This window comes from Pleuronectes platessa, chromosome 9 (genome assembly GCF_947347685.1).
Source record: "Pleuronectes platessa chromosome 9, fPlePla1.1, whole genome shotgun sequence".
NCBI classification, from domain to species: domain Eukaryota; kingdom Metazoa; phylum Chordata; class Actinopteri; order Pleuronectiformes; family Pleuronectidae; genus Pleuronectes; species Pleuronectes platessa.
The window spans coordinates 17,973,601-17,991,742 of record NC_070634.1 but is presented as its reverse complement, the minus strand read 5'-3'; the positions used below and the strand labels follow the sequence as shown (position 1 = coordinate 17,991,742).

At 41.4% G+C, this 18,142-nt stretch overlaps 2 protein-coding genes and 2 long non-coding RNA genes across 6 annotated transcripts in view; 3 read left to right on the top strand and 1 right to left on the bottom strand.

Moving 5' to 3' along the window:
- Nucleotides 1–9,203, top strand: part of LOC128448366 (arf-GAP with coiled-coil, ANK repeat and PH domain-containing protein 2) — a 47,495-nt gene extending 38,292 nt beyond the window's left edge. For 2 of the 3 annotated variants that reach the window (XM_053430970.1, XM_053430971.1), the window contains 6 exons: nucleotides 1,331–1,423; nucleotides 1,624–1,856; nucleotides 2,041–2,150; nucleotides 2,242–2,352; nucleotides 3,094–3,155; nucleotides 7,050–9,203. In XM_053430970.1, the coding sequence (XP_053286945.1) occupies nucleotides 1,331–1,423; nucleotides 1,624–1,856; nucleotides 2,041–2,150; nucleotides 2,242–2,352; nucleotides 3,094–3,155; nucleotides 7,050–7,147 (707 nt within the window). In that variant the 3' untranslated portion in view covers nucleotides 7,148–9,203. Of the gene's footprint in view, nucleotides 1–654; nucleotides 757–1,330; nucleotides 1,424–1,623; nucleotides 1,857–2,040; nucleotides 2,151–2,241; nucleotides 2,353–3,093; nucleotides 3,156–7,049 lie in introns of all 3 variants that reach the window. The other variant, XM_053430972.1, reaches the window with a different exon arrangement.
- Nucleotides 9,204–12,593: 3,390 nt separating this feature from the next.
- LOC128448365 (uncharacterized) lies at nucleotides 12,594–13,171 on the top strand. Its single transcript, XR_008339734.1, has 2 exons — nucleotides 12,594–12,851; nucleotides 12,988–13,171. It is a non-coding gene; the product is annotated as an uncharacterized LOC128448365 (long non-coding RNA).
- A 364-nt stretch (nucleotides 13,172–13,535) lies between these two features.
- Nucleotides 13,536–17,165, top strand: LOC128448364 (uncharacterized). Its single transcript, XR_008339733.1, has 3 exons — nucleotides 13,536–13,952; nucleotides 14,107–15,011; nucleotides 15,873–17,165. It is a non-coding gene; the product is annotated as an uncharacterized LOC128448364 (long non-coding RNA).
- A 458-nt stretch (nucleotides 17,166–17,623) lies between these two features.
- Nucleotides 17,624–18,142, bottom strand: part of psmd1 (proteasome 26S subunit, non-ATPase 1) — a 33,361-nt gene continuing 32,842 nt past the window's right edge. Inside the window, exon 25 of the mRNA XM_053430965.1 lies at nucleotides 17,624–17,821. The gene's annotated coding sequence lies outside the window, so the exon portion shown is untranslated. The remainder of the gene's footprint in view (nucleotides 17,822–18,142) is intronic.

Sequence of the window (18,142 nt, the reverse complement as noted above, 5' to 3'; positions counted from 1 at the left end):
TGGTGAAAACATAAGGTCCTTGGCCGAGGTAACAATCTTTTGATGGTGGCTAAGGTGATGGGTTCGTTTTTGCCTTTTTACTTCTTGAACTAACTTTTTCCTTAAACTGCCGAAACATAATAAATGGATCCTTAAATTTTTTTATTTTTGGATGAGGAGCATTGTTTTATAAAAACTCAATCTTAAGCTGTAACTCAAAGTCTATTCTATGCACGATAGACTTATTGTAATTACTCTGCATCAGGAAGGCAGAACCAGTGTGATTTGTGACCGAATCTACTGGGTGCTCTGTGAGATTTTTTTGCACTTCTGTGAAGACGTGTCCGCCCACCGGCATATTGTATGTTCTTAGTGAACAGCATATGTCTGAGCCTTCTTTGCCTCCCATTGCTTCTCGTAATCTGTCTCTCTCAGCGTGAGTCGAGCTGGTAGTATAACTCTGTGCCTTCACCCTACCCTCCTCCCTCTCCTCCTCCTCTTTTTCTCTCACACTCTCTCTTTTCTTTCCTCTCCTGGCTGTTTTGTGCTTCTGGACTAACCCCTGCTTTCATCGCCTTCCCCCCCAAACCCCATCCTCTCCACCCAACCTCACTCGGACACAAAATTGACACCCTTCGCCCTCCGATTTCCAAACACCAAACATCCTTTGCGTAGCTGCTGCCAGCGGTTCGGAGGCCCGCCGTGACTCTCTCTTCTGTCCTGACGAGCTTCACTCGCTCTTCTCCTACTTTGACAACTCTGCCAAGCTCAGGAGCAGTAAGTACTAAATGCCTAGTGTTTCGCTTGCTACTCCGACCCCCCCTTCTCTGTCCATTCGTGTTCACTGCTTTGGGGCTGTGGAGCAACAACCCGCCATCTCCTTCATCTTCGTTCCTCCCTCATCCAGACCTTCCTAATTGATCACTCCATCATAGCATTGCAGAGCGTACAGTGTTTGTTTTTTTTTTCCTGGGGGGTTGGGGAGGGTTTCTCTCCCACATGGTTTTGGTCACTGTCCGTCTGGTACTTGCATTTGTATCTGTCTTGTCATATTTTTGGTATTTAGGGAACTGAAGCATAAGGTGATGGAGGATCTGTCATTTCAGCTGGGGTCGTGTGAGCACACTGACTGTAGAAAATATTAGGACCACCTGCTGTTGATGTTTCAATTACGTTTAAAGAACAGAAAACAAACGCCTTTATCCGAAGGCTGAGCAAAGAGATGAAATATTTACTTTGCTTTAGACGATCAAAACGACCAGTAGGAAGGTGCTCCTCTTATTTCATACACGGGGTGAATGACGTCTGGGTGTGTTGCTCCACAAAAAGTGACCAAGACTCTGCTTTACAGTTAAAAGTGCAGACAGCGGCATCCAAAACAGTGCAGACGGAAGCAGGGAAATGCTGGCCAACACTCCGTCCAATAACAGCCTGACAGATGCAGGTGAGACATTTTTCATTCCATATCTACACTGTATTTATTATTGTAAATAAAATCCCTGAAGCTGTATTTTCTTAGATGATTAAATATATTATGTAAGAGATAGAATTTCTTTCTTTACAAAACATAAACTCTTTGAAAACCACAGCTGTACTGTACTAGACTCCAAGAGGTTCCCTCACAACTTTCCTCCCTTTTCTCAGATGCTGCTGAGTCTCCGCCCATGGCCATGCCTGACAAGCTGCCTCCTCCGTCACCCTGTAAAGAGATGGTGTTCTATGAACCCAAGGAGTACAGCCAAGGTCTGCAGCTGTACTGGGCTTCATGTGCCCGCAGTCTGCCGGACATGGCGGAAGCACTGGCTCACGGAGCCGAAGTTAACTGGGTCAATACTGAAGAAGACAAGAGGACGCCGCTTATCATGGCGGTGCAGGGGGTACGTCAGTCTGGTACCATAGTGGATTGTTAACAGTATGGAAATTAATTAATGTTAATGTAGGCAGTTTATTAGTTTGACTATAATTAAAGTACATACTTCAGTCTTGTCACACACTCAAAGTCTATGTATTGTTTGCTCATTGGACATTTAACCAATTTATCACATCATCCTTTATTTTCAGGGGTCACTGGTCACCTGTGAGTTTTTGCTTCAAAATGCAGCGAGTGTGAACCAGCAGGACGCTCAGGGCCGGGCTCCCCTGCACCACGCCACCATGCTGGGACACACAGGGTTAGTGTCAACACCTGGCTACCATCTTAACTCCACGCACCTGTCACTCAATAATGACGGCATTTGTGATTATGTTCCATCTCTCTTTCAGACAAGTGTGTTTGTTCCTAAAAAGAGGAGCGAATCAAAATGCTGCAGACATTGACGAGAAAACCCCACTGACCATAGCGGTGGATGCGGCCAACGCAGACATTGTTACACTGTAAGTTTCATATACTGATATCATTATTATTAGCTATGATTGGTCCCTTCATTTCATGCTGGGACCATTGTCTGAGCTCGCACTGTAAAACACTGAAACCCACTGAAAAAGCCTCTGGACTCAGTTATGTTGGTGTCTTGCTTAAGCAGATGAAGACTTAAGATAGTAATGCTTTGTGAATTGAAATGATCTTCCACTTGGTTTGGAAATGAAGGATAATATATTCTGAATTCAACACCAGTTATTTTCAATTACTTATTTTTGTGATGAATCATTAACAGTGACCTGATAATTGACAGTAAATAAATCCTGACAAGATAAAACAAGAACCACATACAGAGCAAACATGACTAACAATGATTTATTCACTTTGTATTATCACAACTACACAGCTGTTTAAAAAGTACATGGGTCATTAGGCTTTCATCTGATTACCAGCTGAGAGAAGCTTCTGTCAGTCTTCAAATATTTTTAGCCACTAGGTGTCACCACTTCATCAGAGTAGCAGAGGTACAAAAAATCAGATCTCCCTTTTATTTAAAACAGTGGCTTCTTATCCAGAAATCAAATAACAGGCTTTCATTTGCGTGGTAGATCTGTGTAGATATATATATACATATCTGAAGAATTAGAAGCATATCTGACAAATTTGCTTAAAAAAATCACTGACACTTCATTTTCTCTATGTATCTCTGTATCGATGTTGATCTGTGTCGCCCTGTTTCTTCACGTCCTTCACAGGCTGCGACTGGCGAAGATGAATGAGGAGATGCGAGAGGCGGAGGGGCCCTACAGCCAGTCAGGTCAATATAACACCAACAGCCCCACCGAAATGCAGTACAGGAAGTGCATGCAGGAGTTTATTAGCCTGCAGCTGGACGAAACTTAATAGCTGTCCGCTCTCTTACAAACAAAGGAGCAGAACACACTGTAAAAGCAGAGGACATGTGAAGTCTGGGTTTCAGAGTTGGAGTCAGTTCACTTAAAACAGCAGATTAACAAGAAGAAGATGGTTTAGATACTCAGACAATTCATTCTCAGTGGAGGCAGTGTTTTTATTGGGAGACCTCCAGGTTTGTTGAAATTTGATCCCCTGACTGTGATGATGGATCAGAGGGAACTGAATCTAACTCTGTGTGTCTCAGTCGCTGCAGCCTCTGCTTTAACGTCCCAGCTCTCGCTGGGTTCTGGACAAACTGCACCTTGGTGGGGTTGTGTGTCGGTGCTCGAGTGTGTTTATGTGACAGAGTTAAAGCCATCGACTCTTGACATGACTGTAAAGTTTTGTTCCAAGTGGAACATCCTCCTTTTCAGTTAAGTGACCGTTACTGTCACGTAGAATTATTTGATAGCACAAAATTAAAGCAAACAGCGGCCACTTTTTCTAGACAGTTTCTACTTTTCTCCCTTTAAGTCTAAAGCTGCTCTCAGACATGCACTGGATTTCATTCCTGATATTGTTCACAGGGGCTGTAGAGAAAATATCTGAGTCAGTTGCTCAGGATCTTTTCTGGAACGTTTCCTGCTAGGCACTAGGGGGCGTAAATTTGCTGAAAATTTTCAAGATATCCATATCGGGATGAAAAAGAGGTGTCATACGTGTAGAAGACGCAGAAGAAGAAGTCAACTTGGAAAGACAATGAGATTCAAGAGCTTTTGGTGATCAGGGCAGATGTCATCATATCTTGCCTCCTGCTCTACACAGGTGCCGCCCCTTGCCTCAATCTTCCAGAAGTTGTTGTGAATGCGTCCGACCTGCGCTACTGCGTTCCTCATATTTGAGAGTTCATGTCTGAAAACAGCTTGAATGACACTAGTTATGTTGATTTCCTCTGTTTTAGAGGTGTTCGGTAATTTATGGTAAATAATAAGACATTCGTTTTTAGGGCTAAAATACTTTTTAGGTGTTGTGTCTCTGCCACCAGTCACAGCATCTTTACAAAAAACAGAATCTAGCTTCCCAGTAACTACCATCAGTAACCAGTGGCACTCAGACCTCAAAGTGAAGGCAGGTTTTACTATCTTGCAATAATTGTGACTTGTGAATGACAATTTTTATCATGTGACCAGTGTCATCAAACGTAATGTGTGTCTATAAACCGGCAAGTTTCCTTTTAAACTGACTGATGTGATTTTAGCACATTCCTATCAATAGTATCTGCTGTACCTTTACCTATGACTGTTTGTAAGGTCCCTGTTAGAAGTCTTAACCATATTCAATGCCTGTTTACTGTGTCGTCCAAACATGATGCATCCTGCTGTTGTGACACAGAAAAAGTCTATTTTGCAAAATTTTCTTTTATAAAGATAAATATAGGGGTTGTATAATAAGTATACATTCTGTACATGTTGTAAATGATGTGCATACATACATTTGTATAGGGTGACAGAATAAGCAGAGTTGAGAGTGACTCACACAGGTTGCATAGGGGTGAGTGCCATGAGGGACACCTTGATTCATCCTTCATTTCTCTTGTTTTGATTGTGATGTATTTACCTCCTGTTAGGACGATGTTGTGTATTGTTTATTAGTCGGGAAATCCAGAATTGTAAGACAAGAGGCCTTTTGTTGCCGTCGCATTGATCGTCTCGAATGTTAGCGGATTACAGACAAATCCTCTGAGGATGGTCCAGAGTGAAGTGCAATAGTGTAGAAGGATATCCACATTTATCCATGTAAAGTATTGTCTTATATTTATCTTGAGCTTTACAAAAAAAGGAGATATTCACAAAGAATGTGGTTAGAGATCCTCACACCTCTCAGCTCCATGCAGCCACTGATCCCTGAAGGGGATCGAAGCACTTTGATTAAATTCTCATTTCTGTTGTTTCACATTGACAGAGCAGCGCCCCCTGCTGCTGATAGAGCAATATTTCACGTCTTGAATTCACTAGTTAAAATAGAGATTACCGATTGTGTTGTTGTTGCTTTTACGGGCAAAGTTTATTGTGATCTTTAGACACGGAGCGGTTTATACCACGTTTTTAGATTGTAGGGGAAATGGAATATTGTCCATGTCTGTGTGTTGACGACATGAGAACAGGGACAAGTCTTAGATTGAGGGTTCGTTGCGCTGCTGTAGGAAACTGGACTTTTATTTGAATGAAGTGGAAGCTCCTTTTTTTTAAAAGAAGACAGGAATGTTTTGGACCTACGACAAGAACCACTTCTTTAGACTTAGTGTTTTATTTGAGCATGTGCAATGGTTGGTGATAGAGAAAGACACAGAAAGTATTGCTGGCTCTTGTTGCCTTAGAGGTCAACAGCAAACACAGGAGCAGTGATGATGAGGGGCACAGAGGGACGATTGTCTGAAGTATGTGCTTCCAGTCAATGAAGGATCCTCCCGTCGCTTCGAGAGGATTCAGCTTGTGCCAGCATCAGCTCACCGTCCTCTCCGATAGGCGCGGACCACTTCACCAGGGCCTCCAATCAGCTGATGAGTGAAGGGCTGATGAGGGATATTCAGGGTTGATGAAAGTGAAGGAACCTCATCAATCCTCCCAATGCCCTTGTTTTTATTTAAAGTACACTTCCCTCTGCTCAAGTGTTTGTACCTAGTTGAGTGTAGACGTGGTTCTCAGCCTGAACGTGGCTCAGTGCTTTAAACAATAATCTATGAAATCTTGTTGGGGAATATATACATATATATTTTTGAAATAGAATTATAATTATTTTTTGATAGATATATTTTTCTTTAATTGGTATTTTTCCCCTGTTGTCGTCTAAAAATGGATTTTAAAACGACCATGAGGGGGAGTCCAATCACATGAACCCTCCAACAGGTTGAGAACTGCTCCACTCCTCTTTACCGCTCTCATCCTCCTCTCTCTGTAAATTCACTCTCTCTGTTCTGTATTTATCTTTTTGCTTTCCGCCCTCTCCTCCCCAGAGTTTGTGCCTTTGTTCTGTTCTTCTCTTTTCTTTGGGGTGCTGAGGCCAACACAACTGTATTTTTGTACATTAACTCCTGCACTTTAAATATAATACAGTTGCTGACAAAAACCTAATCCCTGTGGGCTTGTCTTTTCTTTCTGAGTCGATCTCCAGTTGCTTCCACAACCCTTTGCCTTTGTGCTTCTTCAGTTCTTTCCTTCTTTTCTCTGCCTCTCTGTTTCATATTTCGAGCCACGCCCCAAACTCTGACAGGTACGGCTGACTTTCCTTCTTCTATCCTTCTTGTTCTGATGACACTGTGCATATGGCCTCCTCCCTGCTATACATTCTCTGCACCTACATGATGATGCTAAAATGATTTTGGTCACTTATGTGGTCACAGTTTAGTTTTGTAATATTTTGTTGCAGCATCTTTGGCCGTTGTGCAAACATTGAATTGTGGAAGTTGTGGGAGAGGGAAACTGAACAGGAGTCCGTGAAGAGTTATTGTTGTCTCTGCAGATTGTTACGCTCCTGTGCCACAGCAGGAGATTAATGTTTAGGCCTTTTTATCTGTTCTTATACTGTAGATGTTGAGTTTTGTAAATCATGTAGCGTTTATCAAACTTTAATGAGTTAAGAAAATGTTTCTTCTTGGCCCATGTCCCATCCTTCAACCAAGGTTCAGGACAATCTGTTGAGCAATTTTAATTTTTTTAATCTGGCGTTTAACCTCCTTGGTTGAGGTAAAAAGCAAACGCTTTGTTTTCATTTTTATTTCTGTTGTTGCTCATGTCTTGTGTCCTGGTTGTTCCTGCAGGTGATGAAACCTACCAGGACATTTTCCAGGACTTCACCCAAATGGCCTCCAACGACCCGGACAAGCTGAAGCGCTACCAGCAGTACGACCCGCAGTGACCTCCGTCCAGTAGCACCTGGAGAGACACTGTCACCGACCTGGGAGAGACGCAGCCTCTAAACCCCCGCCTCCGCCTGGAAGGTCCCCTGCTCATTATTCCTCCCATCATTCAGAAACATCTGCCTTAAAGCCGGTTAGTGCCGCCGCAGCTGGAAACGTCGGCACGTCTCACATGGCTGACGCTCTGTCATCACATTGATCTGACAGGTTACTGTGATCACATCACTGAAGAGACAGGGAAAACCTGTTTTTAAACTGTGCTTCTCAGTAGAGGACCTATTACAACAAGTGAATGGTACAGTGTTAAAGCCTTTGAAAGGATTCGCAGTAATTAAAGAAACATTTTTTAACTGTCTGAATGTAGAGCGCCGTCGAGGCTCAGTTTAATCCCTCCTGTCACACTTCCTCTCACACTTCCTGTCACACTTCCTGACAAAAGACAACTTCTTTTCATACGTTTAAAAAAATAAGTGTGCTGCATCAGATGTACAAAGAGGTAAGAGCATGACAGATTGTTAAATAGGATTCTCCTTATGAGTATAGGCATCTTTGTTTATATCAAACTTTCATTTTATGAACTCGGCTGTGTATCCACGGCCACACGCTTCCACCTATTTGCACAAATCCCTTTGTCTTTAAACGCCACCCATGTTTACCAGTTTGACGTGTTGTAAAATGTACAGTGATTATAGAAGTAAACATGTTATTGATTTATTTTAATGTTAAATAGAATTATTTTTTTTAATGGTTTTTATTTTTCAACGTTTCTTTCTGAATGATTTCAATTTCTGTCTCGTCAGAAGCTGTTTTATCTTTATCTGTAGATTTTAATGCAGACATTTGATTCCCATTGATTTTAGAAAGCTGATCAAATTTAATTTTTTACAGGTTCATAATTTTATAATTTTTTTCATAATAATTAAAGCAAACTTTTTGTTGAAAGAACAACCATCTAAACTCAAATAAATGTAATTAAGTGAAGTAATGATTCGAGATTTTATAATTTAAACAAAAATTATAAAGAAAGTTGTCCTACGATCTGGCTTGAAGATGCATTTGTGATAAATGCAAATATTTTGTTAACTAATAACCTTGTGTTTCCTGTTACTTTATAACTATGTTCGCATTTTATTTTGAAGTAGCATCAGTAGGAAGTGTTACCGTGATGCTGGAGAACATATTCCATCATTTAAGAGGAGGTGATTGTAAACCCTGTTGCCAAAAGGTTAAATTAATATACATCAAGATAATACTGGATATTAGTACAATTTAAAAAAAACACCAACTGACAATATACAGTATGTCAAGTAACTTTACAATTTTGTGTAGTAACAGTTCCGATAATGAGCACATGAACACTTTGGTGACTCGAGAAAAAAACCTCCACACTTAGAGGAGAACCAGTTGCAACAAAAGACGTTTTTCACTGATAAATGAATCAGAATAAATCATCCTTTCATTTATTTTATTTATGAATACGAGCAAATTCCTATTAGGGATTATTAGGAAATTATGAACCTGTAATCAGCAATAAAGAATCACCAAGAAAACTGATGTTTTAAAGCCACATTGTGTGATTTCATTTGTTGAGCTGTTAAAACCAAATTTACATTTAAGACATGTTCAGACGCCTTCTCCCAAAATGTTTAGACTCAGAAATAAATTCTGTAAATGTCATAATAGATACTCTGCTCTGCTTTAGGACTTTCAGTTTTTTCTTGGTCTGCCTCTTTTGAAACTGTACAATCTTTAAACATTGATAGTTTATGGCAAGATGTGACGTCAGTTCCTGAGGAAATCTTTGTCCAATGATGCAACATGGGATACAACTCTTGTACATTTTGTACAGATGCTTTTGAATTCTGCAGAGAACTGAAGTATAAAGTTAGAGGTACTTGAATCATTCAAATAAGATATTGTATATGCTGTTCTTTGTATCCTTCAGTCATTTAGCCCATTTTATATTGCCTGTCTGTAAACCATTATACATGAACTGTGTATTCTACCTGTAATATGTATGAACTTCAATACATAGACTGAGGATTCTCCAATGAATGAGGAGTCTTTGTCTTGCTTTGTCTCGAGTGTGTGAGAGTGTATGTGTGAGAGAAAAGATTTTGTGTCACGTTCACTTCCACCAACTTGTGTTTGACACGGAACATACTTTTCTTCAAAGTAGGATATGGAGCTAGACTCGCATCTATCTCACCTGCAGAGAAAGATTTTACTTCTCTCATACAGGTTTATTTTATTTTGTATTAGTTCTTGGGATTTTTAAACCTGTTTATTAGTTAATATCCCTTTAAAATCCCAAAGATATATGCTCACACTACAATATCGGACCAAAACATTTAAATTATTTTCGGGTTCGGTCACATTAGCTCATCCACTCAGCCGTTTTTTCCCTTGTTCCATTAACTGTGCTCCACAACAGGATTATTAATAAAGGTGTTTTTCCAGTCTGATGAGAAGAGTCTAAAAATACCCAGCGCAGTGTGAAGAGCTCTAACGCCTCCACCTCTCTGTGTAACTTCAGATCCTGTACTGGGGGGGGCAGTCAGATACTCAACGTTATTCACAAGAATCAGGATCTGATTGTTACATTTGAGGATTTTTCTGTATTCATGCGCTTGCACAGAAATCCTAGTCATCTATATACTTTTAACTGATATTCGGTGTCACATCAATTCTTGTGATATCCAGCAGAATTCATGCAGCTTCTCAGAAGTTCAACTTTAAATATGTTTGTTAGTGAGAAGATGTGGATTCTCAAAAAGTTTAAATTGATTAAATGTGATCACCACAGTTTGACTGTCCACCAGAGGGAGAGCAGGTCTCTGATGGTTTATTTTAAGGATAATTTGTCAACCTGTGGAGCTTAAAAATGCAGCTTCATGTTTGTCCTGATTTTTCCTTTGTCTTTAATTGGTTTACTTTAACCTGGCAAGTTGATTTTAACCCTCACTTGTTTTTCAGCAGACTAGGGATGTGTTTGTGTTTAATTATTTTAAACCATTGCTCCAGTTTATTCAATACAAATAAACTAAACATTTTGGGTTTAGTTTAAATTAAAACATATTAGTACATTCAGTTTTTTCTTACATGAAGAGTCGTCTCCTTCGCCCTTGTACAATAATGAGGTCATGAATTCATCCTTTGATTCAAGTGGATTTATTGCCTCATTCCATTCCACCTTTAATAATTACAGCGTGTTTATTTCTGCAGCTGTTCAATGAGAGGCAGACCAGTGGTGCCCACTTCAAGTGAATTATAGTCCTGTGTGTGTGTCTGTGTGTGTGTGTGTGTGTGTGTGTGCGTGTGTGCGTGTGTGCGTGCACGTGTGTGTGTGTACAATAAGCTGGCGTTCATGTTTAGTCTGCTGCAAACTAGGGTTCTTGAAAACTCGCCACTTTTTCAACAGTGATAGCAGATTCATAATTCATCTGAAAACTCCATGAAACACACACGAGCTGCTGGAGTTGCTGGAGCTTCTGAAGTACCAGTCGTCAGTCTCATGATAAAGGATGAGGCAGGGGGACATGAATTAAAGAGAGAAGCTACTGGAAATCTGAAGTTCATCATAGGATACAGTCTTTACTCTCTCTGTCAGTACAGTGGCCTTTTATTTCTAACACAAAAAATGGCATTGGCCAAACTGTCTCTAAGTTTCCACATGTGCAAATACTTTCAATGATTCACTGATCTTATATCAGTCTAATTCTAATATAAAATATGGTTGTAAACTACGAGTTAAACTGCTTGACACAAGATGAACTCATGATTTACTCTATAAGCACTAAACATTTCACGTTTTCACACGTTTTGTGTAAGCTGCCTGTTGTCCTGATGTCAGAACATCCTGCTGCGTGTACGTTAAATAGAAATGTAAGATGCACAGAGAAACTTTCTTTGATCAGCCCTAAAGGCAGCATCCTGGGCTGAGTGATGAGGCCAATATGTTCCATGGGAAGCCACTACGCCTGGCTCCAAGAGGGAGCAAATCCCCATTGACTCCCATGTTAAAAAGCCCGACTTTAGAGCAGAATTAAACCTGTTTACAGCCTGGTTCAAAATTTACATATATATATATCGTCTTACCTGTGTCATTTTTATGTTTAGCATTTTGACAGTATCAATAATGAGATTTTACAAAAACTCACATTTTTAGCTTCAAGTAGCTAATTTCTGGATACTTCAAAGTACTGTAAAAACACTTTGCTCAATAAGTTCAGAGAGAGACTGTTATGCCTTTGTTCAGAACCTCCCTGACTACCGACATACTGAATATCAAAGAGTTTTACTGTATATATTTGGAGATTTTCCAATGTAAAATCCAACATTTTCACTGTTTACAATTTTTCAAAGTAAAGCCCAACATTTTCACTGTGGAATAGATCATTTCAGGATACTTCAAAGTACTGTAAAAACACTTTGCTCAATAAGTTCAGAGAGAGACTGATATGCCTGTGTTCAGGACATCCCTAACTTCAAAGTACTGTAAAAACACAGTAAATATACATGATATATACAGTCTATGGTTCGGCCTCCGAGTGTCATTTGCACCGTCAAGAGGAAGTGAAGGAACAATGAGCAGAGGACGGATCAGAGCTGTGGAGAGGTCTTCAAATCTGAGGCAGCTGAATATTTATAGTCTTTGTTTGAGTTATTCAACCACTGTGTGATCAAGTCCTTCACTGCTCGGATGTTTAGTCACGTTTTTATATTTTCTTTTAATACAAAATAAAACATGTATGAGTAGGAAATGTTACATTGATATCGGCGATGCATTCTCTCCAAAAATGTAATAACTTTATTTATGTTTTGCCTTTCAAATGAGCCATTCTAAATTGCTTCACAAAGGGGACAAGCAAAATCAAGAATACAAAACATCAGAGACAACAAGCAAAATATTAATTTAATTTATTTAAAAGTTATGTCATTAAGGGATCATGCTGAAAACAATCAAATAAAAGCCATTTTATAAAACTAAGTTTAAGAGAAGTTTCATCAGGTTCCATAAGGTCACGACCCTGAGATCTAAGGCCCTGTCACCTTCAGAATTTCAGCCAAGCAGCGGTGTAGTAAACACACCAGTCAGAACATGCAGGCATTTATTACAAGCTGATTTTATCTCAAAGAAAAAAACTAATGAATAAAGAAAGTAAAAATGGGATATTTCTGTTATACAAAAATAATTATTAAACAAAACTTCTCCTCCTCCTCAAACACTTAACTTTAGAATCTCCAGTAAAGTTGTGAACACAGTGTTTTCTTGTCCTTATCTTCTTCTCTGATAAACCCTCTCAATGTCCAAGTTTATAAATGGGATCTGAAGCTTAAAGCGTCTGAGGTTAAAGGTCATGTGCTGTGTACCAGCCTGTCCCAGTCCGGCAGCTGGGCCCGGCTCACGGCCTCTGCTCATGTTCATCTGCCTTTTCCAGGAAGTCTGCGGTCTGCCGCCTGTGGAGAAATGAAGGGCCGCCGCTGGACACGTTTCCCTCCATTAAAAAAAACACCATGTGAGAAAACGCCAAGAGGCCGAGGCCCATTAATGCTGCTCGCTCTGCCAGGGGCCGGACTACACAGAACACATTCATGTTAACAAGTGACCGAGTCCAGTGGGGACTGAAGTCCGGATTTCTTAAAACAAATAAAGAGCGCCCGGCAGATGAGATCATTCCACTTCTACTTCCAGAGCACAAGGTTTTTGTTGTTTTTTGGGAAGTACTCAACAAGTTTGGGGTAAAACTTAAATAGCTGACACTGGATTGTGTTTGTGCTGCAAGATAATTCACTCCATCAGTCTTCTTAAAGATATTTTCCTTCTCCTTCTTTCTAGCTGATTCAAAAATGGTGATGGGGAAGAATGACACCAAATCTTATCAGTGGAAGTGAGGCGTGGCCATTTTCTAGAAGCTGCTGGCACACCCGGCTGTCATTAAAAGGTCATAAGTCATCTTAGGTAAATAGCGACACATCAAGTGAGCAGGATATTAAATTAGCAAGACAATAATGTCCCAAAATCACGTGTTGATCTCACAGTGAGAACAGCACCAGCACATCAGCTTGGACTAAGTCAGAAAACCAGTCAGAACCCGATCACTTCCAACTTTCAAACGTGTCTCCGGTGTGAGAGAATCCCTCGTCCCTGCAGAGAGACTCCCGGTGTTTGAGATCCACACAACCATCACGGCGTCCATGTTTTGCTCTGCCTGCGTTCACACTCCAGATTTTGGAGCGGCCTGGTGCTGGAATCCAAACAGTTTTGCCTCTATTCTCTATGTGCATGATGATGAATGGACGGAGGGAATGAATAGGTTCAGTGTTAAAAGTGCACGCTCATGCACTGCACCACACTCACACTGTCAGGGAGGAGGAGGAGGAGGAGGAGGAGGAGGGTGAAGGTTGGACAATGTGCAGTAACGTGTTGTGCTATGCACCACCTTCTACTCCCTGCACAGATGTGTAGATACACTTCACCCTCCAGACTAATTGAATCTACGTCTCCACGGCTTGCCTTCCCAGAATGGGCAGAACCAGCTGCTATGACTGTGGCTTTTTTTTTTTTTCTTCCTCCATTTTTCCATTTAGTTTCTGATGAAAGCCTGATGAGAGCCGAGCTGTGCAGAGAGCGGTCGGCCGTCAGCCTTTCCAGCAGGGCTCCTCCAGCTGAGGGGAGAGCGAGGGTCTGGTGTCCAGCTGTTCTCTCACCCAGGAGGACGGAAACCTCCCTCAGCTGCAGGGAACTCAGTCAACCTGAGCTCCTCTTATCCCAACAAACATTTGTTCAACACAAGCCCAAAGGTCGGCTACACACACACACACATTTAGAACAACAATTAAAACACTTAAATACATTTCCCATATTATAACACTCATTCTTGCCAGAAGTGCCTTTTGAGTACTTAAAGCTTTATGTACTTTAAGTACTAAACAAATTTCTCGATTTTAATTTCAGAAGGACGGACGTCTCCCACCGTCGGTGCTCGGGTCCTAATTCTGTTTCAGGAAGACATTAAGGTTGGAACAAACTTGAACCAGACAGCTGCCATCTTAAAACCTTGTTGTTCGGGGATCGAACGCAGAGCTTGGACTCCGCACCAGTCCCGTCTCTGCTGATGGATCCCAGCCACCACACAGAGCCTTATATAACTCTTCACACTGTTTGGACACCAGTCGCCTGATCTGGGATCAGAGGGGCCAAGTGAACGTCAACACAGTAAACTTCAGACTCTGGGGCAGAGCCGAGTAAACACACGGTCGGGTGGCACAAAGACCAGGAGCTGCATTAACTTCCCGAAGCTGCTCGTAAAAAAATGTTGCATCAATGACTCCTCAGTGTAAAACCACTGAATCTATAGTCACTGCAGCAACATCAGCAGGAAAACCTCTCACATGATCAGTCGTTGCTCTTTTTTTATAAATTTTAAATTTCATCGTCACAGATAGGAGAGTTTAGGAGCTGCAGGTCTCTGGGGACAGAACCCACAACCTCCTGAGTCTGAACCTCAGTCCAGAGCGACCTGAAGAGTCGGGCTCGTCCAGATCTCCATCGAGGACCAGGATCAGTCGCTGCTCCTCCAGTCGATGACCTCTGTGACCTCGTCCACAGGCCACACACTCGCTGACCTGAGCAGGGAGCTCTCTGGTGGGTCTGCCTGACAGCTGACCCTCCATCCTTTCACCAGCATCCACAGACGGTGACTCCAGGCTCCGTCTGCTCACACCAACCATGGCCCTCCACCTCCCGGACGTTTGCTATGTCAGGTCGCTGACAGACGTTAGTGGCTGCTGGGACGCAGCCTCCAGCTCCCTCACCACCACCATCACTGCACACAGGGGATCCTGCTGCTGCCTTCTATGGTGCGTTGTGCTTCTTCTCATCGGGGGAATTTGAGACTAAAATGTCTCTTTAAAATGTCCTAAAAAGAACAAGTCCAAGCTCAGCGGTTGGAGTCACAGGTTTGATCCCTAACACAGGCCGACGTCCTCAAGTCTGTGGCAAGACCACAAACTGTAGAGCTGTTAGGATTGAAGAACATCATAAGAATGTCAGATCATGGTGTTCGAGACTCACATGAAAGACATGACAGCTCTCCAAGTGAAGCCTGCCTCCTCCGTGTTAGCAGATTGGACACGGACTAAGTGAAGGTCGAACTACACACGGATTTTGTTTTTTTAAATTCTCAAAAAAGGTGCCTGTTTTTTTCAGACACAAAGTGCAGCTGAGGCTCATGGGAATGTCATAGGTGTTACACCCAAAACTCTAAATTTGACTTGATAATGGAGCTAGATAAAAAGATAAGGAATCACTCAAGAGGTCGAAGTTGAATGTCTGAAAAAATATCTTAAAACTTAAACTTATTATTCTTCATGGCGGGGAAAGTAAAAAAGTAATTTGATCATTGACGTGTGAAACAAATTTCATTGTATCAAATTTTCGTTATTAACCAAAAGTGATGAGCGGGACCCGTAAACAGCAAACACAGCTAAAACATATTGAGATGATTTCAACTTGTAATTTTTAACTAGTGGGGGGGATTAAGTGAATCAGACCTGGTTTCATGCACCAAAACATGTCGGAGCTCCACTGAGCTTCTGTCCTTTCACCTTCATGGACACTGGATTCTTAGAGGAGACAGAGCTTCACATCTGAAAGTGATGAGCAGCCTTTACAAGGTTCTCTGGTGAATAACTGATTCGTATCACTTGTTCGTTTTCCAGGTGCAGGAGCAGAGGAATGAGGAGAAAAATGTGAGCGTCTGAAGTTGGAGACGTGGCTGAGGAGCGAGCCAGATTTTTCACACCCAGAGTCGAGTCATCCCACCCAGGCTCCTCCGGGTCGTACGGGAGGCGTGAGTCTGCAGGAGAGCTCATCTCCTCCGAGCTGGAGAGCAGCATGGAAACAGAGGGAGGGATTTCTCCTGGAAGACTAAATATTCCCTCCTGAGGGGACGACACACGGGGTCAGGGGAATCTTCAGGAATGTGATAGAAAACTCATCAGCTCTGGACTCCGCTGTCTCTTTATTTAGGATGAGGAGTCAGACAGTGACCTGCTGATGCCTCCTCGTCTTCATCGCTCTGTGATGATGATGATGAGGTCAGGGTCAAAGTCAGAGACCTGAGATGACGAGGGTGTGTTCTCCTCCTCCCGATATCCTTCCTTGACAACCAGGAAGAGGAAACCTCCACAAACACTTTGTTAAACTGTCCTCCATGACCAAGCATGTGGGAATGTGAAGGGAGGAACTGATTAGACTGAACGTCTGATCTGAACGTCCGTACGCTCGCTTTTCTGATGGGAACCGACGAGCTGCAGATCCTCTCCGACGACCCCCTCACTTCACGGCAGACTCTTTTTTTTTTCTCTTTTCCACCAGTCTTACGCATGAGGAGTCAAACGAGAAGCATTCCAGCACATTTCAACAACTGCCTGTGTTAGCGTTTCCCCGATCGCCTCCAAAACCAGAGTTTTCCACATGAAGCTTCGTTTACCAAATATAAATAATCAGGTTTTAATAAACTCCATCTTGGTTTTAAAAGACCAAGAACCACAAGAAAAGAAAAGAAATTCTTCCACAGTCTTGAGTCTATTTACAAGTTGGATGTTTGGATTGAAGATGTGTAATAACCAAACTGTGCAACTTCTCTTACTGAGAACATCGTGATGACAAGACTCAAAACTTTAGCTGCAACAAAACAAACTGTTTGCTCTATAATGTTATGACTTTTTAATCAAAGAGTTTGTTAAATCAAGGGGAAACGTTGACTTTGAAAACATTGAAAAGCTTTAATGGCACAGAGAAAGAACAGATATAAAAGCTGTATTGAAAACATACGATTTTGAGGTCGCCATTAATTAACCAATAATCTTAAAATTGTAATAAAAAACACTTACAATGTTAAATAAAAAAATTGTAAAATAGTGAGGATGGGTGGAATTATATCATTTATATTTGTAGTAATTTTAAGGTTTGTATATGATAATAAAACTATTAACTTAACTTGAATAAGATATTGAAGTGCATGGTGTTTAGTATTTATCATTAAAAACATGGAAGTTGCTTTTTAACTCAGTGCAACTGTTTTGCCAGTTTAGGTTTATTTTACAACACCTAACTAATTTGTTCTGACTCCACACATCATTCTTACATTTAAATCACGTGAGAATTGCCAGTGATCAGCTGATTATCAATCGGATTATCTCAACTGCGTTGGTTAGCAGGATCACGCAGAAACTACCCCACCGAGGTCACTTGAATCTTGACGAGGGTCGACTTCTAGACGTTGACATTCTACCCCACAGAGTTCAGTTCTCTTGGAGACTCGGCTCAGGAGAGACAGAGACAGACTGTAGCAGCAGCTGCTGAGGGCAGAGAATGTAAACCAGTGTAAATGTATGGGATTAGAGAGATTCCCTCTACACACGCCTGCTGGAATATCAACTCAAATAAACACACACTCGCTCCAGTCTCCAATATATATCATTTTATTGTACGCACTGAAAATTATACAATTGGAGTATGTAAAACATTCCCTGTGTGGGAAACAGAGCCAGCACGGGAAAAAGAAACGTGTAAAAGAGGAAGTGAAGCAGGAGGTGGTGGATTAGATGGATGAATGGAGGAGAGACTCTGGACCAACATGCTGAGATCTCACCTCTTCCGATGCCTGAGGAGAGAAAGAAAACAGATGCAGGTCTTTATTTTTTTGAATAATATTTATAAACAAAGAAAAGAAGTATTCTTTATAGAAGAATCCTCCTCATTGGTTTGGTGTTCAGACACATGAAGCATTACTAAACATCAAGTGGGAGTGATTTCATGTAGACTTCCCTCGTCCTAATTCTGCAAGGGTGTAATTGACACTTGAGCTGAATGGAACTCATCCCCTCACCTTTAAAACCTTTTTTACTTTTCTACCTTTTGCAGTTTCCATTTAATTTGTTCACTTAACTGTTCTGTCAATCCACCAAGTGACAAATGAGACAAG